This window comes from Podarcis gaigeae (assembly GCF_964106915.1).
Source record: "Podarcis gaigeae genome assembly, chromosome: Z".
Lineage (NCBI taxonomy): Eukaryota > Metazoa > Chordata > Lepidosauria > Squamata > Lacertidae > Podarcis > Podarcis gaigeae.
This window is the reverse complement of record NC_139691.1, coordinates 46,788,474-46,814,876: the sequence shown is the minus strand read 5'-3', so window position 1 is coordinate 46,814,876 and position 26,403 is coordinate 46,788,474. Positions and strand designations below refer to the sequence as shown.

The 26,403-nt window shown below is 43.1% G+C and overlaps 2 protein-coding genes across 8 annotated transcripts in view; both read right to left on the bottom strand.

The window, feature by feature from the left end:
* The window catches only part of ARHGEF6 (Rac/Cdc42 guanine nucleotide exchange factor 6), a 78,136-nt gene extending 68,122 nt beyond the window's left edge, over window positions 1-10,014 (bottom strand). Inside the window, exon 1 of the mRNA XM_083722862.1 lies at window positions 9,764-10,014. Within this exon, the coding sequence (XP_083578988.1) occupies window positions 9,764-9,928 (165 nt within the window). The 5' untranslated portion in view covers window positions 9,929-10,014. The remainder of the gene's footprint in view (window positions 1-9,763) is intronic.
* A 2,259-nt stretch (window positions 10,015-12,273) lies between these two features.
* On the bottom strand, window positions 12,274-24,992 carry RBMX (RNA binding motif protein X-linked). Of its 7 annotated transcripts, none has more exons than XM_083721510.1 (11): window positions 24,873-24,992; window positions 22,746-22,872; window positions 22,454-22,560; window positions 21,575-21,743; window positions 19,965-20,084; window positions 19,215-19,329; window positions 18,472-18,597; window positions 18,283-18,384; window positions 17,094-17,194; window positions 14,414-16,599; window positions 12,274-13,290 (listed from the first exon to the last, which is right to left on the bottom strand). In XM_083721510.1, exons 2-10 carry the CDS (start codon window positions 22,852-22,854, stop codon window positions 16,289-16,291), a joined length of 1,260 nt encoding a protein of 419 aa, XP_083577636.1. In that variant the 5' UTR covers window positions 22,855-22,872; window positions 24,873-24,992; the 3' UTR covers window positions 12,274-13,290; window positions 14,414-16,288. The 7 variants fall into 7 exon arrangements, with proteins under 7 accessions (XP_083577636.1, XP_083577639.1, XP_083577638.1 ...); XM_083721513.1 differs by having other exon boundaries at window positions 17,094-17,179; XM_083721512.1 differs by having other exon boundaries at window positions 18,283-18,378.
* Between the last annotated feature and the right edge of the window lie 1,411 nt (window positions 24,993-26,403).

The window sequence follows — 26,403 nt, the reverse complement described above, 5'->3', positions numbered from 1 at the left end:
CTTCTCAGTAGGTCCCCATATAAATTTAGGGTTTTTTATCACTATCATTATTTTGCACCCCTTGACTTGGTGCCCTGTGTGGAGGGACCACCCGTGCCACCTTATCTCCGATTCGGACATCCCATCAGATGTCACAGAGATAAACAGCTACCTGACTTTCACAAGACACCTGAAGGCAGCCCTTCCCTGTGTAGGGAATTTTTTTAATGTTTGATGTTTACTGTGCTTAAAGATTTTAATTTGTTGGAACCTACCCAGAGCAGCTGGGAGAAACAGTGATTGGCCGAAGGTCACCCAGTGAACTTCTTGACCAAGTGGGGATTTGAACCCTGGACTCCCAGGTCTTAGTCTGACATTCAGATTGATGCACCACATTGGGGTTTTTTTTTAATGCTGAACCACAAGATGTACTGTAGCTAGATTGTTGAAGGAGACCGGAAGCATGGAATACTGTATACATGTGCTGTTTTTTAACCTTGAAAGCCTTATAAGGTCACAGAGACCCAGATATCAGAAAAGCCCATGTTCTCACATGAATATGCTAGATGATTTCTGCTCTTTTTAGTATATTGTGAGCCTATTTTAAATTGTTCTTTTATTCTGTTCCTGATTCATTTTTTTTAAAAAAAAGACTTGAAGGGTTGGGTAGATATTTTTCTCATGCACAAAGACTGTGTGCAAACTATTTCCTTCACAGAACATTTGAAGCACATCCTCCCCCCACCCCTGAAAATTATGGGCACTGTAGTTTTGCACTTACAGAGTTACCATTCCCATCAGTTAACAAACTATAATGCCCAGAATTCTTTGAAGGAAAGAATGAATGATTGTCAGAAGCCCTTTCACTGAGGCAGACCATCAGAGAGTAGCTGCGTGGTGAGCGGAGAGGGGTGAAGCAGTAAATTTTGAAATACAGGAGGTCCTCGTGATGCCCACCTCCCATAGCCATTCTCCCAAGGAAAGTCCAAAAATGCCGCTGGTTGCCTTAGTCTATTGTTACCCTCATAAACACCGCAGATAAATACATAGCATAGCCCCCAATTTATAAGGATCCGCATGACTGAAATCATATGCAGAAATGCCTGGGAGTAACCTTCACTGAACTCCCGGGTGCTTGTTCCTAACACCCAGTAAGTTCAGTTTTCAAACACCTTGAGCTTTAACAAAATGCCACTTTTAGCTTTTGATTGGGAATGCAAACAATCAGAAACAAAGTGCTATCCTTTAAAATGCTGGTGTGAAGTAGGAACACCATTAAAGACAATGGAATTTAGGACCCAGACTTCTCTCCTTGCATTCTGAGTTTGTTTTGCTCCAATCTGCCAAAAACAAACTTGGAAGTCTCATTATCGTCCCATTCTCTTGCCAGAGCAAGGAAGATCAGCCAATTATCCTGACTGATACACCAGCAGAATATCAGCCAATTATCCTGATTGATACACCAGCACCCTCCTGCTCTAAAATGAACCCAAAAGTGGTCACTAAACCACTGGAGGTCAGCTATGATTCCCTGTTTTGTTGTTGTTTAGTCATTTAGTCGTGTCTGACTCTTCGTGACCCCCTGGACCAGAGCACGCCAGGCACTCCTGTCTTCCACTGCCTCCCGCAGTTTGGTCAAACTCATGCTGGTAGCTTCGAGAACACTGTCCAACCATCTCGTCCTCTGCCGTCCCCTTCTCCTTGTGCCCTCCATCTTTCCCAACATCAGGGTCTTTTCCAGGGAGTCTTCTCTTCTCATGAGGTGGCCAAAGTCTTGGAGCCTCAGCTTCACAATCTGTCCTTCCAGTGAGCACTCAGGGCTAATTTCCTTAAGAATGGAGAGGTTTGATCTTCTTGCAGTCCATGGGACTCTCAAGAGTCTCCTCCAGCACCATAATTCAAAAGCATCCATTCTTTGGCAATCAGCCTTCTTTATGGTCCAGCTCTCACTTCCATACATCACTACTGGGAAAACCAGAGCTTTAACTATACGGACCTTTGTCGGCAAGGTGATGTCTCTGCTTTTTAAGATGCTGTCTAGGTTTGTCATTGCTTTTCTCCCAAGAAGCAAGCGTCTTTTAATTTCGTGACTGCTGTCACCATTTGCAGTGATCATGGAGCCCAAGAAAGTAAAATCTCTCACTGCCTCCATTTCTTGCCCTTCTATTTGCCAGGAGGTGATGGGACCAGTGGCCATGATCTTCGTTTTTTTGATGTTGAGCTTCAGACCATATTTTGCGCTCTCCTCTTTCACCCTCATTAAAAGGTTCTTTAATTCCTCCTCACTTTCTGCCATCAAGGTTGTGTCATCTGCATATCTGAGGTTGTTGATATTTCTTCCGGCAATCTTAATTTCGGCTAGGGATTCATCCAGCCCAGCCTTTTGCATGATGAATTCTGCATATAAGTTAAATAAGCAGGGAGACAATATACAGCCTTGTCGTACTCCTTTCCCAATTTTGAACCAATCAGTTGTTCCATATCCAGTTCTAACTGTAGCTTCCTGTCCCATATAGAGATTTCTTGTGGAGCATTTTTTGTGGGAGAATATGCCTGATGTCAGCTCCCAATGTGCTCTGGTGACCACCCTTTCTATTTACCCAGGTCTTAAAAAGCATTTCAACACTTTCTTTTTTAGCTGCTGGTGTTGCTGTTTCCTAAAGCTGTTTAGTACATTGGTTTTGTACTTTTTGGTTGTTGTTGTTGTTGTTGCTTCATTTGTCATGTTGCATGTTCCCCTGGGGGGAAGCAGGTTCGTCCTCAAATAGAAGACAATTGTGTTCCACTGCAGCACCTGCAGTTGCCTCACTCTGCCCAATGGTAGGGACGGCCCTGCAGGAGTGTTTTTCCAGTCCTACCTGTTGAGGACCAAACCTGGGACGATGTGCATTAGGACCATGAGTATGCTGCTAAAGTGAAGAAAAGTGCAGTCCCCACAGCAAGGCTCTGGGCAGCAGCAGCAGCCTCGAGGCTGCAAAGGTATGCTTGCAAGCAAGACATGGCGAAATCTCAGAAGCCACAGGCATTGCTTAATAATAGCTCCATTGCTTAGAGGGGTGGGGGATAGGGCTGTGTCCTGCAGCAGCGTGCAGACTGCCTGCCTGCCTGCCTTACACACACACACACACACACACACACACACAAACACACACTACTTCTTCTTCTTCTTTGGCAATCACTTGTAGCTGAGTAAGATTGTCTTTCATAAACACAGTTTTAACAATGAGTCTGTAAGTGACTCTGGAGGCCAATTCTGGATCCACACATCCTTTCACTGTGGGGACATTGGTTTCCAGGTGGGAGCTGATCACGGTGTGGATTTGCCAAGTGTGCCTTCCTCCTAGCACGTTTCTCCCTTGCGTCCTGAGTCTTCAAAGCCCATGACACCTTTGGTCAAGGCTGTTCTCCAACTGGAGCGCTCACAGGCCAGTGTTTCCCAGTTGTCAGTGTTTATACTACATTTTTTTAGATTTGCCTTGAGACAGTCTTTAAACCTCTTTTATTGACCACCAGCATTACGCTTTCCATTTTTAAGTTTGGAATAGAGTAGTTGCTTTGGAAGACGATCAAAATTAACAGAAGCAGTAAAATAGTAACGGTTTTCCGAGCCAGTGTGGCAGATAAAGAGGAAACCACACATATCCAGAATCCTGACTGTGCATGGCACTTGATTTAGGTCACCAGAGTGCAGAATTTGTAATTATTATTTCTTGCAGTTAATTTGATTTCTTACCCACCCTCCACCATGAGGTCTCAGGGCTGGTTGCACAAATTTACAAGTACAACATTAAATACAGTTTCAAACTAATTGTGCAATATAATTGGGCTTTCCTCTCAGCTAGGAACATAGGAAGCTGCCTGATATTGAACCAGACCTTTGGTCCACGCAGCTCAGTGTTGTCTACACTGGCTGGCAGCAGCTGTGCAGGTTTTCAGGCAGCAGACATTCCCAGCCCTATCTGAAGATGCCAGGGGTTGAACCTGGGACTTTCTGCATGCAAAACCGATGCCATATCTCTGAGCTGCACACACACACACACACACACACACACAGCCCTGCTCTTGAGCTTCCTTCCATGACAACAAAAAAATTGTCTAGGATGCCGATCAACCAACCACTACCTTGAATGTTTCTGTCCCGCCCCAGACCCTCACATCCTTTTATGGGGCATTTCTCAAGTATACAGGCCTGCCCTTGAGGTATACATTTAGCCAATCAGAGTGATTTTGCAGCTAAAAGGTTCCCTTTTTTGGAGAACAGGGAGGAACTTGGAAGGCAACAGCCAAGGACAGGCTGGGTGGGTGAATATTTACTATCCCATCTTGCTAACTGTCTTTTATTGCACTGCTGTTTCCTCTTTCCTGCCAAGTTCTTTCCATTTTGCCTTTCCAAATGTTGCTGATTCAGGCTGCGACCCACAGATCCTCCTGTACAGCTGGAATGGGGAGTGGGGCTTATGAGTGTTTAAACTCGAATGTTGCTTACGCTGCTGCTATATGTGCTATTCTCCACCAAACTCCAATCTCATTGCCTTGTTTCCCCACTGCCATCTGAACTCCTGCATTTCCAAACATTACAGCTGCTGAAAGATTTACCTATGCCACATAGGTGGTGTCTGTTTGACCTCTGCATGCTGCAGTTCTATAGAAGATGTCCTTGACCCTCTGATATGCCAGTGACACAGATCATGTGCAAAAACTACATAGCCTCCAACATTTCTTCAATGAAAATAGGGACATCCTACCATACCTTCCAACATTTCTCTAATGAAAATAGGGGTGTCCCACCATACCCTGTAGGCGTTGCCGATCAAAAGGTCACCAGTTCAAATCCCTGCAATGGGGTGAGCTCCCATTGCTCGGTCCCTGCTCCTGCTGACCTAGCAGTTCAAAAGCACGTCAGAGTGCAAGTAGATAAATAGGTACCGCTCCAGTAGGAAGGTAAATGGCATTTCCGTGCGCTGCTCTGGTTCACCAAAAGCGGCTTAGTCATGCTGGCTACATGACCCGGAAGCTGTATGCCAGCTCCCTCGGCCAGTAAAGCAATGAGTGCTGCAACCCCAGAGTCGTTCACAACTGGACCTACCGTAATGGTCAGGGGTCCCTTTACCTTTACCATACCCTCCAATATATTTATCTGATGCAAATAGGGACTTCCTAAGAAAAAGCAGGACATTCTGGGATCAAATCAGAAACCGGGAAGGCTTCTGTAAATCTGGGAGTGTCCCTGGAAAATGGAGACACTTGGAGGTCTGATAGCACCCAGTGCCTACCTACCAGCCAGCCAGCAACAGCTCATCTTTTCATTCACGTTAATCATCCTACGCAGTTGCCCTGGGATGCAGAAGGAGATAAGCTGCAAAGCCAGGTGCTTTGCAAAAGAGCGCAGAGATTCTACTCAGTGATATACTGTAACCTTATAGCCGGTGAAAACAGGAAAACAGGATGTGTATTAAGAAAAATATATCTGATTACCCACCCTGATCTATTCCTTCCCTCAAGCTCCCTGCCTCTTGGATGCATTTCTGCAGCACTAGCCTTTACAGGGAGAGGGCTGCTGTTAAATGGACCACAATCATTTTCTTTAAAAATGGGTTTGGGTACCCCGACTGCAGCACCAGCCATGACCCTTGTGACTTTTCAAACCAGTAAGCCCCACTGAATACAGTGGGAAGTATGTCCAAACAAACATGCATAGGGTCTCATGTTTTTCAGGGTGCTTAGGCTGCAGTCCTAATGATACCCACCTACTGGAAAGTAGATTCCATTGAGTGGGATTGCTGTTGAGGATTGCACTGCTAAAATCACAATCAACTTGATTGCATCAATAATAACAATAACAATAATAATAATAATAATTTTTTATTTATACCCTTCCCTTCCCGGTTCAAAAACCAGGCTCAGGGAGGCTAACAACAAATTTAAAACACTTAATTGTAAAAGCAGCATAAAATACAGTATAAAAACATGAATAACAATAAAATTCAAAGTTCAGAAATCAATTTAGGGTAAATCCATCTAATAAGCATTAGATAATCCCCAGGGCTAGCTGGCTGAATTTGTCCAACTTGGGCCAGCGAGGCAGCCAGGGGAGAATTAGCTCTGGGGTCTCAGAGCGGGTAATCTTCATAAAAGGGGAGGGGGAGGGAAGAGAAGGGAAATAAAATATCAGGCTGAATTCAAATTAAAGGCCAGGTGGAATAGCTCCATCTTACAGGCCCGACGGAAGGAGGTTAAATCCTGCAGGGCCCTGGTCTCATGGGACAGAGCATTCCACCAGGTCGGAGCCATCACCGAGAAGGCCCTGGCCCTGGTGGAGGATAGTCTGACTTCCTTAGGGCCCGGGACCTCTAAACTATGGTTATTCATGGACCTTAAGGTCCTTTGCGGGGGAGAGCAGGAGGCGGTCCCGTAAATATGAGGGCCCTAAGCCACAGTCAGTCGCAAAAGTGTTTTCAGGGCTGCACAAAATGACAAATGACTTGTAGAAGAGAATCCAGGTGTCTCTCTATGTGCACAAGGCCCTTTGGGTCATTGGAATCCCTTAGAGCTTTTGAACCATATGGTTGCAAACATACCGGCAAGACAGAGCAGTCCAGTGAGATAATTTTAGGCTTTGGACATAAGGAGGGCCTTATGGAGGACTCCTTCTTGGATGGCAATGTGCATAACTCCAAAATGTGGCAAGCCACCAGTCCTGCTGCATGGAGGATACTTCATGCTCATTCTGCAGAAGAGTGACCTCAATGACTCCGCTCCAAAGTCTTGCCCTGGCAGTGCCAGGAATTTGCCCATCACATCAAGACCTCCTGCATGCAAAGCATCAGTTCTGCCATAGAGCCACCAGTTGGTATTGCTTTTCATTACACATGCAAATGGATCAGGCCATGCATTACATCCACAATCAATGCATGGTGATCTACGGAGGGATCTGTCTCTGCAATAGCTCAGCCAATACAGCATAAGACTCTACAGGGTCATGGTTTTGAGCCCTGTGTTGGGCACGGGGTTGGGGAGTGGATTAGATAACCCTCAGGATCCCTTCCAATCATTCTATGATTCTTTAAGGTGATTTCAGTTGATTATTGCTTCTTACACGTTATGAAAATAAGTTAACAATATACATGATGGGGGGGGGGGGAATCCTCTGCCATAGAGCAATAGTCCCTATCTGGAAAACACAAAGGACAACCTCCATGGAAAGATTTTGGTGCCTGGACAGATTCACATGGAGGTAAGCAGCCCTTCGGGTAACCTGGCCCTTAAAAGGGTAAAACCAGGGCTGGAAGCAATCAATACAGATCAATAACTTATGAAGCTTCAAGACCAGAGGTCCACCTGGCTCAATATTGTCTCTACCAGCAGTGGGAACCTCCAGCCATGAGCCGCATTTGGTCCAGGAGGAGTCCCGATTTGCTCTGGGAGCCTGTTCTCCCATCTCTATCTGGGCCACACACAGCTAGGAACAGTGAATAAATCTTAATTCAGTTCATGTCTAAAGGTGAACCTACCTAAGTTGCACTTTCTGAAACGTAAACACAACCATGTGTACACATTGCTCATAGTGGTGTAAAATGTGCTTCAGAATTTCATGCATTTTTATTTCTTGAGTTTGTATTTTATTAAATACAAAAAATGCATTATACAGTGGTACCTCGGGTTACATACGCTTCAGGTTACATACGCTTCAGGTTTCAGACTCCGCTAACACAGAAATATTACCTCTGGTTAAGAACTTTGCTTCAGGATGAGAACAGAAATCATGCTCCGGCAGCGCAGCAGCAGCAGGAGGCCCCATTAGCTAAAGTGGTGCTTCAGGTTAAGAACAGTTTCAGGTTAAGTAAGGACCTCCAGAACGAATTAAGTACTTAACCTGAGGTACCACTGTATTTTAACCCACAAAAGTGTGTATATGAGGACAAAACCACAGTACAATTCTGGCAGATTTCCAGGCGGACTTCAAAAGGATTTCTTACCATTACAAACAGATATGGAAATGTGGAGAACTGAACTCAATAATGGAAGAAGGATAAATCGACAGAACCTGGATTTGACAAGATTTGCCCAACCCCTATACCTCGTCATCATATGCAACATCAGGTATGAGGGCTGGTAGAGAGATGGCTGCAAAAGTACAGCCAGGAACTTTAAAGTGCACTCACACATGTCTAGCTGGGGCTAGTTCATAGAATAACAGAATTGTAGAGTGGAAAGGATCCCAAAGGTCCCATAGTCTAAACCCCTGCAATGTAGGAATCCCAACTCAATTTCTGCTTTAAAATCTCCACTGAAGGAGAGTCTATCACCTTTTGTGGGTGTCTGTTCTACCAAGGGCTCTTACTGTCAGATAGTTCTTCCTGAATCTTTTGTAACTTGAATCCATTGGTTTGGGTCCTAGCCTCTGGAGCAGGAGAAAGCAAGCTTGCTCTACCTTCCATGTGACAGCCCCTTTAGATATTTGAATATGGCTATCCTTTCTCCTCTCTGTCTCCTCTTTTCCAGGCTAAACATACCAATTTCCCCCAACTGCTCCTCATAAAGCTTGGTTTCCAGACTCTTGATCATCTTGGCCACCCTCCTCTGCACATTTTCCAGCTTGTCAAGATTTCAGGTGTGGTATGACAATGCAGAATAGAGCAGTATCTTGATCTGGATGCTATACTCATGCTGATGCAGCCTAGAACTGCATTAGCTTTTTTTGCTGCTGCATCACACTCTTGACTCATGTGAAGCTTTTGGTCTATAAAGATCCCCAGCTCCTTTTCACATGTACTGCTTACAAGCCAGGTGATCTGTGCAACTGGTTCTTCCTGCCTAACCAGTGCCAGATTACCAAATGGGCAGAATAGACACTGGTCAATAAGCCCCATGCCTTTTAGGAGCCCCGTAACAATGGATCAAAATAATATTGAAAGAAAATTACAATCAAGCTTTCTTAGTTCCATGTTATGCCAGCAAGAAGGGGACCCCCGAGATTTCAACTGCCTAGGGGCCTCCACAGGATTTAATCCAACACTTTACCTAAGTGTACATTTGCCCTTACTGAAATCCTTCCAGAAGCCAATTTCCTTCCATAGCAGGGTTCACTGCTGTGTCCAATCAGTGGGTCTTGGGGAGGGATCAGTTGCATTTGGGATCCCTCAGCCTAGTCAGTTAGAGGCAACAGAACTAGGAAAGCCGTCTCTGCCAGAGGCCCCAGAAAGCTACTGGTCGAGGAAATAATGTGACCCGTTATAAAGCAGATGCTTATGTCTCAAATTCTCATATCACCACCTTCCATGAAATCAATAGACAGAAATAGGCAAACCACTGTTCTCTCAGCTGCATTACTGCCCCCCTCCTTTCTGCAATTTGGAGATAACAACACCACCAGCAGCCTACTTTACAGGGCTATTGCAAAGTTTCATAACTGCTGTTATGAAAAGCATTTTTTTTATTTATGCCAAGACACCTTAGTCACTCTGGTGGCTGATTCTGACAGCAGCTTTAACCCAGTTGACAAAGCATTGGCTGCTTCTATGTAGTCTGGGGCTTGTTGTCTTAGTGTAGCAGGCCTGTTGTTGCTCCCATACTAGCAGAGTAACACAACCACTGCCTGCCAGGACCATGCCTATCATCATCAACTTTCTTTTCTTCTTGCAAATATTAAAGTTTGTTGGAAAGAACCAGGGGTTCAGATTTAAAGCATGGCCACATCCTTGCAGCAGGGCATTGGAAAATATATAGGATCACTCCCAAATGGTACCTCTCTTACAAGGCCCGGAATAAACTTTCATGGTCTTACCTTTCCTACAGATCCTGGAAGAAGACGGCGAAGCAGTTTGCACAGAACGACCCCATCTTTCAGAGACGTTTTCAGGAACTGCACAGGGTCGTCAATAATCATTTTGGGAGAATTTAAAGCCCCCAGAGAAATCAGCCAGGTTACGATTTGCTCTTCTGGATTCATGGTTGAAGATTTAGTAGTGTCTTCAGCTTTGCAGATCTTGCATGCAACGATGCCTAACCCACATCCGTGACTGTATCTTCCTGCTTCTACTGGAGTGAGCAGAGCAGCAGTAGAGGTTACCGTACTTACTGCTCTGCACTTAAAGCCACAAACGGATTGATTGTGGGGGGTTGGGGGAGGTTACCAGAAACAGACTTTCCTCTGACTGGTGGAACAGGTTAGTATGCATTTGCATAATGGTTTCTGGTCTTCTGTGATAACTTCAGAAGAAGTAGGAAGGGGAAGAGCTCTTGTGACGGATGTTTTGCTGTGAGTATAGAGGTGCCCTTATCCTGCATCTCTCAAATGTTTACTTTGCATGCCGCCTAACATAAAACAGAGACCTTGACTACTCTTGCAGCAGAATGAGCCAGTAGAGGGGATCATGGGAGATGCCCTTGAGTATTCCCCTGTGCAAAAATAATAAAAAGCTCACCAGTAAGCAAGTTAAGCCCAGCCTCAGCCTTGCTGCTCTAGCTTTTTAAATGCAGGACTCTTTAAATGCAGGAATCAATTAAAAATGTGGTCCCCTGCCTGCAGTCCTGAGGTGATACAGGGAAGTCTACCTCAGTCCCTGTCACTTCATTCTCACTCTGTTCCGCACAGCAGATAGACCTGCACAGGAAATGTTAAAGAAGTGTTATAACTTTCAAGACAGCAGCCATCTTTTAAGAAACTATATTTAAGGCAGCTGTAATTCTGTTTAAGTTTGAAATAAAGTACTGTATGTTTTTTAGGCATCAGATCACAAAACACACAAAATTTGCATTTAAAGTCAACATATCCGCTCCTGCTGTATACTCCCTAGAATTGTAATGTGGACACAGGAAACATCTATCGGACAGCTTTGGTTCAAACTCACTATTGACTGCACTTGAGGGCAAACTCAGCAGGTATTCCTTTGCATAAGCCACCACACATGCAGGTTAGCTCCCATGACAGGTTACAGCTGCCAGCATGGCCAATCACTAGGGATGGAAGTTGTAGTCCAGCAACATTTGGAGGCCAAGAGATCCCTTACCCAGTGTGTAAAGAATACATTCACACAATGCAAAAATGTGTGTACCTAATCCCAATTTAAAGGGGAACTCAGACCCAGACCAAATATGCTGGGCAAAGTAGAAAAATGAACAGATAATTGCTCTTTAGATCCACTCTGTTACCCTAAACCAGGGGTGGGAACCTCAGACCCCAGAACTTAATGTGGCCCTTCAGACCTATGCACCCCCCGAGACTCTCACCAGGCCTGTTCTCCAGTGTTTTATATAGAATGCATGGCTGAACAAAGCCTTGTCTCTTGTAGGCCTGGATGGAGATGTGTAGAAATGTCTACTTATGAATGACAGTCTTTACAAGCTAGAAAAGGGCACATAATTTATTGCTAGGACAATCCCCAAAATGTGGGCAATGTGTGACTTATATTGCAAAACCTGTTTTTAGTGAAATGTGATGGCATTGATGCAAAATTGTTTTAAAGTATTTAGACTTGGTCGACACCATTTTTTCCTAAAGGTTTCTTCCCCTGCCTTTTAAGCAACACATTTCTCAGCTTAGCAGCAGCACATCCTACTTTGTAATGCACATGGCACATCTAATGGTCGCTTACAGCTGTTTTTAAAACAGCAGCAGGCTCTGTCTTCCTTTCTTCAGTTACCCCCTCAAAAACAGCAAGCAGTTTACAATTCCACAATAGCTGACATTAAACCTGGCTGGTCTCCACCGAAATTCAAGCATCAGTACTGTAGTTATTGCCAAGATTGTCTGGGTAGTCAATTTCTTGGGACTCTCCTCTGCTGCAGCACTATAGCTCAATTCTTGTCTAAGGACAGGCTGTAAATGTTGTGGAGCCACTCATGTAAGCACTGAACCTCCAAGCTCCTCTCTACTTTCGCACCTGTAAGAAGGGGTTCAGACAAAGCATGAGCTACAAAAGGCCTTCTCTTGCCCATCACTGGAGCTTTCTTCAGAAGTTAAGCTCAGTATGAGGGCTTAAAAATGTGTATGAGACCCCCCCCCCACAGGAGCCTCGCCTCCTCCACCGAGCAAGATCTGATGCTCCCAAGGGTGTCTAGCAGAATGTGCAATTACCAACATTCCAAATTCAGGAGAAGTTTAGGAGTCTCTTTCAGACCTCTTGGCTCATATAGGAAGGTTGAGGGTTGAATCAACAGGGACTTATTGAGGTTAGTGCGCTCCCTAAATTTCCTCCATCCATTTGAGTTCGGCCTATGTGGCACTGTGCTTCATTCTGAAACTAGTACCCCCATTTAAAAGACAAACAACTTTGAAACAATGAAACGAGTCTTAGAAAAAATGAACATTTTTATTCCAACAATGGGTTTAATACAATTATCTTGATTAGTGGAACTTTAAAGTTGTCAGAATCTCCATTTTGGGGTTGGGACCTTTTTCTGGTTGAAATGTCTGTTTGAACAAGGCAACTTCTTAAATCTGTAACAGTAGCTCACTTGGAACCACAAGAAAGACACCCCAAGTTTTCTTCATTACCAATCTTCACACCTTTTTCTGAACCCTTTTTTTCAAAACACATACAATTTTGTGCTTCCTGAAAATGCTCTAGAGAATGCCCGAGGCATGTTTATTTCATTTGCCTTCTAGCTCTAAACATTAATCTGCCAAGCTGTAAAAATTATCCTACATCTATCATAGATAACACTTCAGCTTGCCTCATACCAAAGACTCAAATACAATGTTACAAGCATTTAACTTGCAGGATTTGAGCCATTTTTACAAACTTTGTTTTTAAAATTTTCAATAAACAAAACATTACATGGTTGAAGACTCCTGGCTGAAATCCTGCAAAGTGAAAAGCAAGCAAGGCAGAGAGCTCTTTTTTGCATTGGGTTCAAGGCTCTCTGCCTTGCTTGGGATGGGGGTGTTGAAGCCCTCTTGGCATGCCAGCTCTGGAAACCCTGGGATGCTCAAGTGTGTGGGAGTTCCACAGGCTAGAGAGTAAGTGTTTTTGCGTATATATGGAACCCCTGGAACCAAACTCCTGCAGAAGATGTGATCATATAGTATTGTACTGCCAGAGTAGCACATTACATGCCAACAACTTTTGCTACACAGTATTTGTAAGAGGACACAAACAATCTGTATCCAGCTGTTTCTGACATTTAGGCCTTTTCCTCTTCTCTTCTATGAACATCCAATGCTCACAGCAATGGCTGACACTGGCATTTAAGATCTGACTTCCCTCTGAAACGTCTTCATTAAACACTGTAGACATATTTAAGCTGCTCAGCAGCTGCATTCTCCATGGGCATCCATTCCTCAAATGTCAGCCACAATTAACCTTGTACCTAAGATGAAAAGAGTAACATTAGCTGTGTCTCAAAAGGAAGTTATCAGAAAATTATGATTTGCTCAGGGACAGTCATGAATAGGTATGCTTTGATGCAGATAACAAACTCAAAATACAGACTGTATAAACTACTATGGTCTACAACTCAACACTTTTATCAACTGTTATTTTACAGTCAGAAGCGGGCACATGATCCTTAAGAGATAGAAGAGGCTTCTTCTAATACAGCACAGCCAAACCCAAACACATTAGATACTCAAGGATCCTTATTAGGTGCAATGTGACTGCTGAAAGCCTCATTCTGCTCACTGCTAATGTTTGTTTTTTGCAACTGTTTAGCTATGGCAGGCATAGGCAAACTTAGCCCTCCGGATGTTTTGGGACTACAACCAGTGGTCAGGGATGAGGGGAGTTGTAGTCCCAAAACACCTAGAGGGCAGAGTTTGCCTGTGCCTGAGCTATGGCTTCTGCTATGGGTGGGGTAGGGGAGAGAGAGAGAACTGAAGTGTTGTTGTTTTTTTCAATTCCGGCAAGCTTCCCTAGATGGATGACTATGTCTTTGCCATGGACGTCTTGCTATTTTTCTGCTGTTTTTATTTTATTTCATCCATCAGCTTGGGACATATGTGGAAGGTGAAAAATAGTAATACTCCCAAGACTACTGAACAGCATGTCTGAAATCCTGGTCAAACCTTTTAACCAGTTTTCATCAGAGATTACAGCTTTCTATGCCACCATTATGGGCATTCCAGGTATCAGGGCAACAAGTGAACTGAACCCTGACAGCATGCTTCCTGAAAATGCACTGGTATTGAAGTCACCATTCCTAGCAGAGCCTCTCCAAAGCTTGCACTCGTATCAGTGGCATCTGCATATTATTTTCCTGAAATGCCATTCGCAGCTTCCCTTTAAAAGAAATCTAGTTTATTCTCTCTTCTTCCTTCAGAAATTGTGAAGGCTAGATTCCAAAACAGGGTGGTTATTTATTTACCCAAATTGAGCAGCCAACTCACCACAAACTTCACTGAAGGTATCAGCAATTTAAGTTGTACACTATCTGCCCATCTTTAATTTGCAAAAAGTATGCAGGGTTCCTAACATTGCATTCATCCACAGCTTACCTGTTGTACTATCAGAGTAGAAATCCATGTTGTCCACCAGCACTGCCATGCACCAGGTCACATCTTAAAAACAGCAGTCATCCTGCAACAATTAAAACAGGCATGAAAAATTATTCTAGCACAAACTGCCCAAGCCCCTAACCACCCCCAGAAACACAGCAAGAACCCCTGCATTTGCCAATTAACCTGCTTCAAGCGCTAATGCTTTAAGTTTGAGAGGTGGAAGGTTCACTGGATTGGAATGAACTGGAATGGCTTATGGATTCTCATTTCCTTTCCAATGGTGCTTTTCATGGTAAATCCATAACTTGACTGGCATATGTTTTGAGGATTATAGCAGAACTTTAGTTGGAGGTCTTCAAGTCTTACTACATTTCAAGAGCATCTTTTGGACTTCCTGGCTGCACCTGGGTCATGACAACTTGCCACAGGTTCTGCTATTTGTATCAAAACTGCCCACCCGACTTAGTACAAAGAAGTCAGGCATCCAACTAAACATCAGGTTCGTATTAACGGCTTGTCTGAAATTCCCCAAGCTGGTATAGATTTTGGCTATTTAAGCCAATTTCTGATTTGTTAGCATTTTAATTTCCTAGTATAGTATAGTACAAGCAGTTGTTGTTTTTTAAGTTCTTCATCGAAACATAGTGGGCAAAAAATAACCCCTCCCAACCCTTTAAAGAAATGTTTGTCTACAGTGAGTTGCTTTCTTAGTGTTGCTTTCAAAAGCTTTGTGCCATACAGTTTCATCTAAGATAAGGTTATGTTGAATTTGTAAGGCTTCGCCTAAGGCTATCCAGCAGTTTTTCCATTGGGTGCTGCTTTAAAATTTAAAAGCTTCCATTGCCATGATGTACAGCATGTCCTACCGTATTTAAGGACAGTAGTTCTGGTTTCAGTTTGACTAGACTGAAAAACTAGTTTGCTTTGCTTACCATCTTTGCTGTTTCACACGCATTTGATGCTTTAAATCTGTTGTGGAATGCTGAAAGTTGAAACTTGTTTATATGAAGCCATAAGCCTTTCAGAAGTTGGAGAGAAAGACTTCTTTGCTTATCTTATTTTCTCCATTTTGCCTTTGGAGTCAAAGATGTTCCTTTAAAAATGAGACACTACAGGATTGCAAAAATTTGAAACAGTAAGAGCAAGTACCGTTTTGCAGCTTCTTTGATGGAACTGGCCAAACCTCTTACTTACAGATCTGTAGCTTGCTTACTACAGGTTAATATGTTATTTTGGGGGGTGATGTTCTTGCAAATTCCCAAATGAAATATGTAGAAAGGAACAACGTACATTCAGCATTATCCGTATGTCGTTTTGATTTAATGACTGAATGGTATCCTGAATTTTTACACAAGACTGAAGAAATTTTCTATTTTGGAGCATTGTGTGCATTTCAGCATGGAGAGGATGTTTTAACATTTTAGTTTGGCACACATCCCACCACCCTCCAAAAGCTAAAATGGGTTTGCTAGAAAGAAGGCACACGTTTGCATGTGTAGAACGATCCATGGCCATTTTAGATGGCTGCACGTTGTACGGGAAGCCTTAGGGTTGCCGGTTTCATGGATGAGGTGAGAGCGTTGCATTTCAGGGTTAACCTTTACTTTAAAAAGTTACAACACTAGTACACAGGCTAAAAATGTCATACATTAACATCTGCTTTCTGAGACAAATATTAACAATTTTGAAATGAAATTAAAACAAGTTTACTTTCTCCTCACAAAAAAACATTAAGTAATGGAGGGGAACTTAACAAGCAACATTAAAAAAGATAAAAACATATGTTTCAGTAGTCCTCTGGAGTAAGGAAAGAATTTCCACATTTCATTTGTTGGAGGAAAAAACTGATTTGGTCCAGCACTTTAAAAGGTTTCAGTATCTGCTTCGGCCTCCGCCTCTATCAGAGCGGCTCCCTCCACGGCCGCCACCTCTGGGTGCTCCGCGGCTGGAGCTGCTGTAAGAATCACGTGGAGGAGCATAACCCCTTTCCATAGAAGGGGGGAGGCCTCGGTCTTGTCTTCCCACACGATCCCGGCCACTTGAGTAGACATCACTTCTGCTGCTTGAGTAACTTTCTCGACTTCCACCATACCCATCTCGGGTGCTCCCATAATCGTCATAGCGACTGCTTCCACCATAAGATGGAGGGGGCCCTCGTGCAGGTGGAGCACTACGTGAGTTACCTGCAGGTTCAATGGTCAGGTAATAGGACAACACTATAAATCATATCACCACAACTTTACATCTGAGTTTAAAAGAATTTGTATCAATGGTGTCTGTTACTCTTTTGTATTAACTGAAAGTTTAAATATAATCTCACATGTTGGGACATTTGGCAGGGGAGTATCGGATAGTGAACGAAATAAAGGCTGTTTGAAGACGATGATATTTCTCAAGGCAGCTCTTTTTGGGATTATTCCAGAACAGCTTGCTATTTTTTACAGCAGAAATTCCACCATTTTTTTCCAGTGATAGATGCAATTCAGAACAGTTGAACTTTTGCTTCGTTAGTTTATGGGAACTGTAATTCAATCATTTTGTTAAAAATGAAGTACCGGTGTATTTTCACTGCAGTGGACAAGCCCAGAATGCCAATTCCCCACTTAAGTAGATGCAGTCTATTAAGTCAAGAGTGAGGCCTACTGAGTCCCTTAAGACCTTCAAAATAAGCACTTACCATAACTCTCATAGGAATCTCTGTATGAGCCCCCACTTGGGTGATCAGAGTAGTCCCGGTCACGCCCTCCATAGCCATCACGATCACTGTAAGAGGAATAACTGCTGGGGTTTAGTACAGGCCACCACTAGGTGAGTTTTGCACAGAGTAAGGTAGCCCTTTCACTTATACCCTGTTCTTCCTCAAAAGAATCTTAGATTTGGTTCCCAAGTAGTCTCCCATCCAAGTGGTTTTGAGATGACCCACCCTTTAGTCCCAATACCCTGCCTGATTCAGTCTAAGTACACATAACTAAAATAATCAAAGATCTATCTATCCTTGCCTCAGTTACCCTCCCACTATTTTCTTTGTGTCTACCTAAGTCGCTTGGGGTAAGAACTAGCCAAAGCTGTTCTTTGCAGATCATCATGAATATCAGGGGTGGTAGTCAGAAGATAGATCTGGATCTATTAGTAGATCAGAAAAGATTTGAGATTCCCAATTATAGCAGCAAAATGTAGAAAGCTTGTGGCAACCATTAATGGATCTGTGCGTAGAACATGAGCGCTGTTCAGTTGAACTCCTGGGCTCAAAATTCTTTAATTCCAAGTACATCATTTACACTAGGTTCCTGTTAATAGATTCCTAGGTTTTAGTTTCAAATAAAGTATATTCCAAAAGCCTGAAATCTGCCCCAGCCCTGATAAACATAGATGGTGCTCTAGAAAATAATGACATATAGCTTCCCATAGACCTACATTATTCACCTTCACATGGCTGACTAGTGGCTTTAGAACTGCGTAAAGAAAGCCAACAATTGTTCATGTGAGGTATGGAGATTCCGTTTCTCTTCTGTAACGTAAGAGGGATATACATGTTCTTGTAGCACCTTAAATATAAACAGATTTATTATGGCATAAGCTTCCATGGACCACATTCCACTTCACCTGACACATGAAGTACTATCCTTAGTTGCAAGTAGGTATGGTAAGACTTCAAAAGTGTCTGATGAAAAGGACTGTAGTCCACCAAACCTTCTGGCATAATGAAGCTGCTCAAGGTGCCACAAGACACTTGTTATATTATTGTGCTTATTGTTTGAATCAAGTAGAAAGAGGCACACTGCAAACTGAAACATAAGCTTGACTAACTTGTTGAATGAAATATTAAAAGATTTGTTTGAGAATACACAAAAGTGAACGTTAAGTACCTGTAACCTCTTGAGGGATACTCATCACGTGAACGGGAATGACCATAGTCACGGTAGGCATAATCTCTTGGAGGTGGAGTATATTCCTTTGTGTCTCTGGAACTTGCCAATTGAACAATGAGCTTGACTAGCTTGTTAATGGAATATGAGAGATTTGTTCAACAACACACAAAATCGAACATTAGCTACCTGTAGCCTCTTGAGGGGTACTCATCACGTGAACTGGAGTGACCATAATCACGGTAGGCATAATCTCTTGGCGGTGGGGCATAATCTCTTGTGTCTCTGGAGCTTGGATAGTCCCGACTTGAATAGCTATGGAAATGAAAACTAAAGTATTTTTTCCGGTAGTGAAGTGCAGGAGCTCCTCATAACAGCTCACAGCCATACGCTCAAGCAAAGTCCTAATGCAGCAGCAGACACCCCACCACAAAGTGGAGGAGACGTAGTGTAACATCTAATTAGACTTGGCTGACAAGTCATAGAATACTGAACTTCAAAAGGTGGTGTAGCCACTAGCATCTTAAACTTAGGTTGCAGAAACCTGAGTTAACATCTCTGATTAGCATTTAGCTTTAAATAAAAAATACAACCAATTCTACAATTACTTGCTACAATTTACATGGCTAGCATTAAGTACAAATTCAATTAAAATAGCCGGCCACTTTGATTCTCCTCTTTCTTCCTTTATGCAGATAACAAATTGTTCATAAACAGTAAACACCGAAAGCCTCATTATCTCATTGATTTGCCAGAACAAATCAACTGTCTGGTTGTCCTGACAGATGGGACACGCCCAGTCCAAAAAATGTCCCAGAGATGTGCTCCCCTTACACCCTTTCCATTAAATCACTGCTTCTGCAATCAAAATGCATTAAGTTCAATAATTAAGTTCCTTGATCTGAAAAATATCCAACAGGGTTTGATTTTACCTGTCTTTAGTACTGTAACCATCGTCTCTTGGAGACAAATAGACATCTCTTCGTGATGGCAGTGGTTCTCTGCGTGGCGGTCCTCCATAACTGTCTCTACCGCGTGAAAGGGGTGCTTAAGTAATCAAGCAGAAAATGAAATATTTTTGAAATAAAGCCTTCTGAAAACAAGGTATTAAGAAAGTTGTTCCCACCATGAGATAAGACCACACCATACTGGATCAAACTTTTCTGTGGTGGTTTAAGTTCAATACAACCTCTATCAGCAAGATGAAGAGATAGCAAAGTCCTACATTATACTGAAAGTAAAGTTGCTTTCAGTTCTTGTAAACAGAGGCCTAGTCAAACTAAGCATACATCGACAAGGGCTGACTAGTGAGTATTTAGCCCATATTCTACAATTCAAGATCCCTTTTCAAATGTGTTGCATACGACCCACAGGTGGAGATATGCTGAACACCGCAGTCATCCAGCATAACTAAGGAGTGTCAATTCACACCTCTTAATCCAGCAAGGGGTATCTGCCCTAACACAGAGACACTATAGCGGGGACTTGCTCCCAACATAGCACTGCTGGAGGGTCCTGGAAGCAGCACAATTACCTTGCTATTTCTGACTGCCAGTAAAACTCAGCACAGTTGTAAAAGCCTTTCTCCAACCACCACAAATTTGTGGATCCATGCAACGGACAATAAAAAATACTTTATTACATTTACATGCTGTTTGGCATCAAAGTGATAAAAAAATTACCTCTGCCTCCCATTCCACTACTGCTACGAACAGGTCCAGAAGGAGCAGGTCTTTTAGGTGGTGGGCCACCGCTACGTGGGGGTGGACCCCTTTTCATTGGTAGAGGGCCTCTAGAAGAACCTAAAAGAGCAGCAATGTGTCAGCTAGATAACAGAAACAGGATTCCTCAGACAGATCTGCCTCACTGGGAGCACAATGTACCACTGTGGCAGTACCCATGATACACACAGAATATTCCTGCACTGTCCCTTCCCAGAGAGAGAATGTCATTTGGAACAGAACTGATTCTCAGCAGCTGTTTCCAATAATTTGAACTACTATGATTTTATTGTTCTATTTTAATGAACTTGTTGTTTATTTATTTGCTGCTTTGTTTGTTATTACAGGGATTGCAATACTTGTTTTTTAACGTTACTATGAATTTTGTGACCCCCTTTGAGCTCAACATTTGTTGTGAGAAAAGTAGAAGACAAATATCAATCAAATCAAACCTTTGATTCTAAAATTTGGAGTTCAACAAAGCAAGACCATGGATTACAAAAGATTCAAATTGCTATTTATTGTTTAATCTCAAAACAGCAAATAATGCAGGACAGCTATAAACAGCAAAAATCGCTGCCAATAGCATATACGCAAATACTAAGAAACTCACCTTTGTTTAAGACATTAAAAAAAACAACTGTGTGGAGCAGTACAAACTGTTTCAACATCAAAAAACATCAAAACACTGGTTGAAGAACAACATCAAAACATCGATTGAATATCTTTTGCCTAAGCTTGCAAAATTTCAGTTAAGGCATATCACCAATTTGCTTAACATGAGATTAACCCCTGGACCAATTTCCAAAATACACCTCAATGTTTTAAGCAAGCCTACAAGTTCACTCGCTTCATCTCTATACCTGAGTACATCAAACACAAGAACAGCATTCATCCTGTGAAATAGCAGGACGGCAATCTTTTTCCAAACTTCCAAAAAGGGTAAAATAACCACCAGAAATTCATCATTTGTATTGTGTCTAGAGCTGGGTGATATATTGGTAAAGTGTCTGAAGCGGTATCTGTTTCAGACATTTTGAGGGGCTTCTTGCCCCTCAGCCAAGCAGTTTAAGGCAATATGGGGCCTTACTTAACTGCAGGGCATTGAATATTTATCTAGGCTGTTTATTCCTCTCCTAAGGTGGAGAAAAGCAGCAGCTGAGATATATCATGATGTTTGGAATGTATCAGTATATCACAATATTTAGCTGCTGATATACAGTGGTACCTCGGGTTACAGACGCTTCAGATTACACACTCCGCTAACCCAGAAATAGTGCTTCAGGTTAAGAACTTTGCTTCAGGATAAGAATAAAAATCGTGCTCCGGAGGCGCCGCAGCAGCAGGAGGCTCCATTAGCTTACCTGTTCAGGTTAAGAACAGTTTCAGGTTAAGAACGGACCTCCAGAACAAATTAAGTACTTAACCCGAGGTACCACTGTATAAGAATGTTGAAAACCAGGTATTGCACAGTCCTAATTGTGTCTTGATTTTGAGAGGAAGCTGTAAACCAGCATTCTCTATGCAGTGGCTTGTATGCTGCACAACTACACATGGGAAAACACACATACCCAAATAACTCCCTCTTGAAGGAGGACCCCGTGTTCCACTTCCACCTCTTCCGCCTCTAAAACCTCTTGGAGGACCTCTGCTCCTTGGAGGGGGAGGGGGCCCACGTCTACCGGTTTCAAAGGATGGCTTGGTAGCTTGTTCAACTTTAATTGATCTTCCGTCTAAAGACTGAACAAAGGAATCTAACTCAGCATTAACTGCAAATGCTTTTTGTAGGACAGAGTGCCTCAGTTCTTATCCCTGCTCTGGTTTCTCGCAAATACATTTGGTTTGGTATTATGCAAACCTAATTTTAAAAATGAATATATTGTTTTAACCACATTTTGTAGACCACTCAAGGATTTAACCAACCAAGGTCAACTTAAAAACTGAACACCCATATTCTACGGCTACATGCTTTCAGTATGTCAATCTTATTTGTTTACATACAATTCTTCTAGATCTTTAGTTTCCAAGTGTATTCAAACCAATTTTCAGAAGCAAAGGTTTTGCCATGATGTGCATGTTATTAAAAAGTAAGTCTCTACAGGTATTTTCTAGAAATAACTGATTGAGCCATCACAATCAGGAAACAATGCTGTATTATTTCAGCAGTTCTTGAGATATCCAGTTTCGTTCTTAATTTAAGAGTAGCCCATAGAATGCCCGTACTAGCATTCTTGAAGAAAATATGCCATCAGGCTTTATTTGTCTTAAAGCTAACCCTTAACATCCTTAAACAAATTTCCTTAGCATCCCTAAATGCTATTACCCAAGCATTCACTCCATTATAACACATTGCTGAACTTGTCTCATTAACTGAATAAAAGCAACTCTGTCAACCAATCAATCCAATCACCCTCAGCTTGACACTCTGCAATTAACACATTAGTTACTACCTTTCCATTCATATCTCTGGCAGCATCCTTGGCATCTGCTGGACTCTCGAAGGTAACAAAAGCAAACCCTCTTGATTTGTTGGTTTCACGGTCTTTCATAAGGAGAACTGAAGAAAGACAAAAGTGTTATTCCACTTTCATCATAGAATGATGTATCCCAAATTGTACACAAGCCTGCTCAGAACTTCTTAGAGGACGTATAAGCTCTATCACTTCAACTGATCAAAGCTGTCAAGTTCATCAAAGCAGACCTTTAACTTAATATTATGCCCTAAAAAGGCTGTGTGCTTACCCTCTACTATATGGCCATATTTGCCAAAGACAGATTCAAGAGCCTTCTCATTAGTCTCTGTGTTCAGCCCACCAATGAACAGCTTGCCAGGACGATCTGCTTCAACCATTTTGACACAGTTTGGGATCTGGAACAACACACATTCAACTTGAAACAGGGGAGAAGCGTGTGTCCTTTGGAAATATTTGACAAAACAACAGGATAATTCCTCAGACAGCAATATGCAGATATTGAAAAATCTGATTAGGGCTTGATGGTTCTTATCAGCTTGTCCATGCCCTTAGTTGCTAAACAGAAATGGCAGCATCCTTTCTGTGGTGACCAAGGCCTTGCTTAAACGCATCTAATTGAGAACAAATATTGACACTACAAACACAGTGCCCCAAAATCCAGAAAAATGGCCCTTTAATTACTACCTGCAAGCAAAAGCTCTAATGCAAGAAACTGTTACAATTTAAAAAAAAGAAAAGCAAACCCAATTTAAGATAAGGAAACATTCACAGGGGAAGAAAATACAACAGCTCCCCTATGGTTTTTTAAAACTGAAAAAGGTTGAAAATGCACCACAGTGGTTACTACAAAGGGAGCTGTCTCCCACAGGGATATTTATTTATTTATTTTGCTTTTTGAAAACTTTATTGAAATTGATTAATAACAAAACATTCTTTTGTATGTTATGTCCAAATATACTAATAAAAATCTATTCAAACTTATACAATTCCTTTCACCATACATTCTTATTCATATACAGAAGACTTCCCCCATCACTTCCCACTGTATTTACCATTTCTTTTTTCTGTTGTACTAATAGTTACTTTTTTTCTTTTTATGTTATCTTATATTTCCTTACATCTTTTCGTATCCATTTGCATTATTTTTTGGTATATTACACAGAAATATCCCACAGTCCCCCCCACCTGAATTTTTTTCCCCATTAAAAGGAAGGCGGGGAAACTCCTTAGCCCTTTTATTGAGACAAGGAATACATTCAGAATTCTATCGAACTGTTCACTAAACAATAATATAAACAAGTAACTTCTGAATATATTAGACCACCACTATGTATGCTTTGCAATGCTTCTATACTCCACCATCACAACATTATTGGATAAAGGCTCAGTGAGGAACTTTCAGGATTTAAAAAAACTCTCTTCAACAAGGTCCAACACAGTAAGCTGATTGGGACATCCAGCTCAGTATTGTCTGCTCTCCAGGGTTCCAGGGGTCTTTGCCAGTCCTGCCTAGAGATGCTGGGGACAGGACCCGAGACCTCCTGCCTGCCAAGCAGATGCTCCACCAATGAGCTACAGACCTTCCCCCAAACTTGCACTTGAGGCTTTTGCTCTCCCCTCCTCCACCTTTGAAAATTTATTTTTAGACTCTTAAGCCCAAGGACAGCGGCTGCCATCATAAAGATTTATGCTTTTATAACAGTGATTTTATAAGCCGCTCTCAGAGCCTTTCTTGGCTACAATAGAGAGGGGGGAGGGAAACTCGGAAATTAAAGAAAAGCAAGCAACTGAATATACCCAAAATGACAAAAGGCCACATTCAGGTAACGCTGCGGCCACGCATGCGCGACGCTGAGACCGCCAAGAATAGGGGAGGGGGTGAAAGCGCATTCCATTAAGACGCAAGAAAAGAACGAGTCGCGCCTGCGCAGTCGCGGTTTCCAGCGCCCACCCGGCGCCCTCGCGCGCGATGCGCACTTCGGAGAAAGGGGAGGGGGCCACAAAGGAGGGGCTGAAGGCGATCGCAAAATGGCGGCTTTGGCGACCCTCCCTCCCTGCCAGCCCAGCCCAGCCCCCCTTCCCCTCCCCCTCCGGCTCACTTTTCCCTCAGGGCTGGTCCAAGGCGGCAATCGGCCCCCGCCCGCCCGCCCCTCCTTCACCGTTTAAAATGGCGCCTCCGTATGAATGAGAGGAACGGGCGTTGAGAGGGCGTGCGCGTGTGCGGAATTAAAAAGGAATAAACGGGAGATCGCAGAAGGCGAATCTCCCCCCACCCTCACTGCCGCCGGTGTAAGCAATCGGTGTGTGTAGGGGGGTGGACAGTAAAGCGCGGGCGTGCGCGCTTCGAAAGGCGTGCGCGCGTGCGCTTCTCTCTCGCCCCCCCACGCGAGCTTACCTCCAAACCGCCAGTAGATCAGCAACGACGCACTGAGAAGGAACAAAGGAGCCGAGGGCCTTTATATATCTGACGTCAGCACGTTCGTCTCGAGGCCAGAAAGCCCGGATGTAGGAGTGAAAAGAAGGGGGCGGGGCAAGCAGGGACACACCAGGCAAGAGAGGCGTGGCCTTTTCTGATAGGAGGAGGGCCGTTTGCTCTGGCGAACACTTAGTGGGTGGGTGTGTTGCAGCTTGCTCTGGAGAACTGTTGGGGGGGGGGGGGTGTGTGTGTGTGTGTGTGTGTGTGTGTGTGTGTGTGTGTGTGTGTGTGTGTGTGTGTGTGTGTGTGTGTGTGTGTGTGTGTGTGTGTGTGTGTGTGTGTGTGTGTGTGTGTGTGTGTGTGTGTGTGTAAAAGTAAAGTAAGTAAGTAAGAAAGAAAGAAAGAGATCAGCACAAGCACAAAAATACAGTATGTTGTCATAAGAGAAGCCCTGATCAGAGAGGGGAGTTAATAAATGAACCTCTCAGTGTTGCGTATTTCTATGCTGACAAAGAATGCACCTTTTTACTTGTATCTTTTACTTCTGTATCGCTGTAATACCACTAAAGAACGTAGCTGAGGAATGCAACTGTGGACTCTATCAAATGTATTGCCCTTTTGTATCTTTCTAAAAGGTGTTTTCTTACACTAGGAGATGTAACTAGAATAGAAAAATGTAACTGGAAGAATGTAGCCAAAAGATTTTCTATTCTGTCTGAATTCCCATTGCCGTATACTTGATCTGTAAATATTCTGCCGTTCACAAACTGTCAAAATACCTTAAAGCACCACAGCGCCACCTACTGGGTCTACAAATGACATCGCGAATACACACAAAATGCAACATAAAATCAGTTTAATTAATAAAAGTATGCAAAGCGGAACTTCACACTAGCACTGATAATCATGCAGAAACAGGACTTCACATGTGCACACCCCTTGGACTTATGCCCAGGTCTACAAACGGACTACAATTTCCTTGACCATGACACTGTAGACTGCGGGGGCAAGTCAAACATGGATTGAATGGGGGAATTTGACTTCCGTCAGCCTGAGTTACGAGCCTTGCTCAGACACTCACTGACACCCCAGCTCCAAGGAACTCAATATTGGGAACTTTTTATACGAGACAGACATTACATCCGCCTAGGTACTGCTATTTTTACCCTGGATAAACAACAAAATCGCCTGCGATGTACGAACGGTAGCTACTTCCTTTACAGCCAAGGGGAAGTTACCAAGCACCCAAACTGGACAGAGGTGGACAATGGGGGAGCTGTTTATATCTACACAGATTCCAACCACCCCACAGAGAACTTAATTTTGGGGTTCCAATGCCTTTGAATGGACTCTCAACCCCAGAAAACCCACCTACAAGGACTTTCCCTATGGCAATTTTGTTGCCTCTGGGACATTGGAGTAACCAACGACTGGGAAGGGCCAGAATACCTGGAAGGCTGGCTTCACTCTGCAGGGGCTGCACAAAACCCCGAGTGGACCACACCAGGCC

What these genes read in the sequence shown, in the direction of transcription:
- RBMX (XM_083721510.1), bottom strand. Translation starts at nt 22,854, where the DNA reads ATGGTTGAAGCAGATCGTCCTGGCAAGCTGTTCATTGGTGGGCTGAAC. An exon ending in TTCAAGAGGGAGTTATTTGG is followed by an intron (nt 20,085 to 21,574) that starts GTATGTGTGTTT and finishes CTGCTCTTTTAG; the next exon opens with GTTCTTCTAGAGGCCCTCTA. An exon ending in GGTTACAGTACTAAAGACAG is followed by an intron (nt 18,598 to 19,214) that starts GTAAAATCAAAC and finishes TCATTTCCATAG; the next exon opens with CTATTCAAGTCGGGACTATC.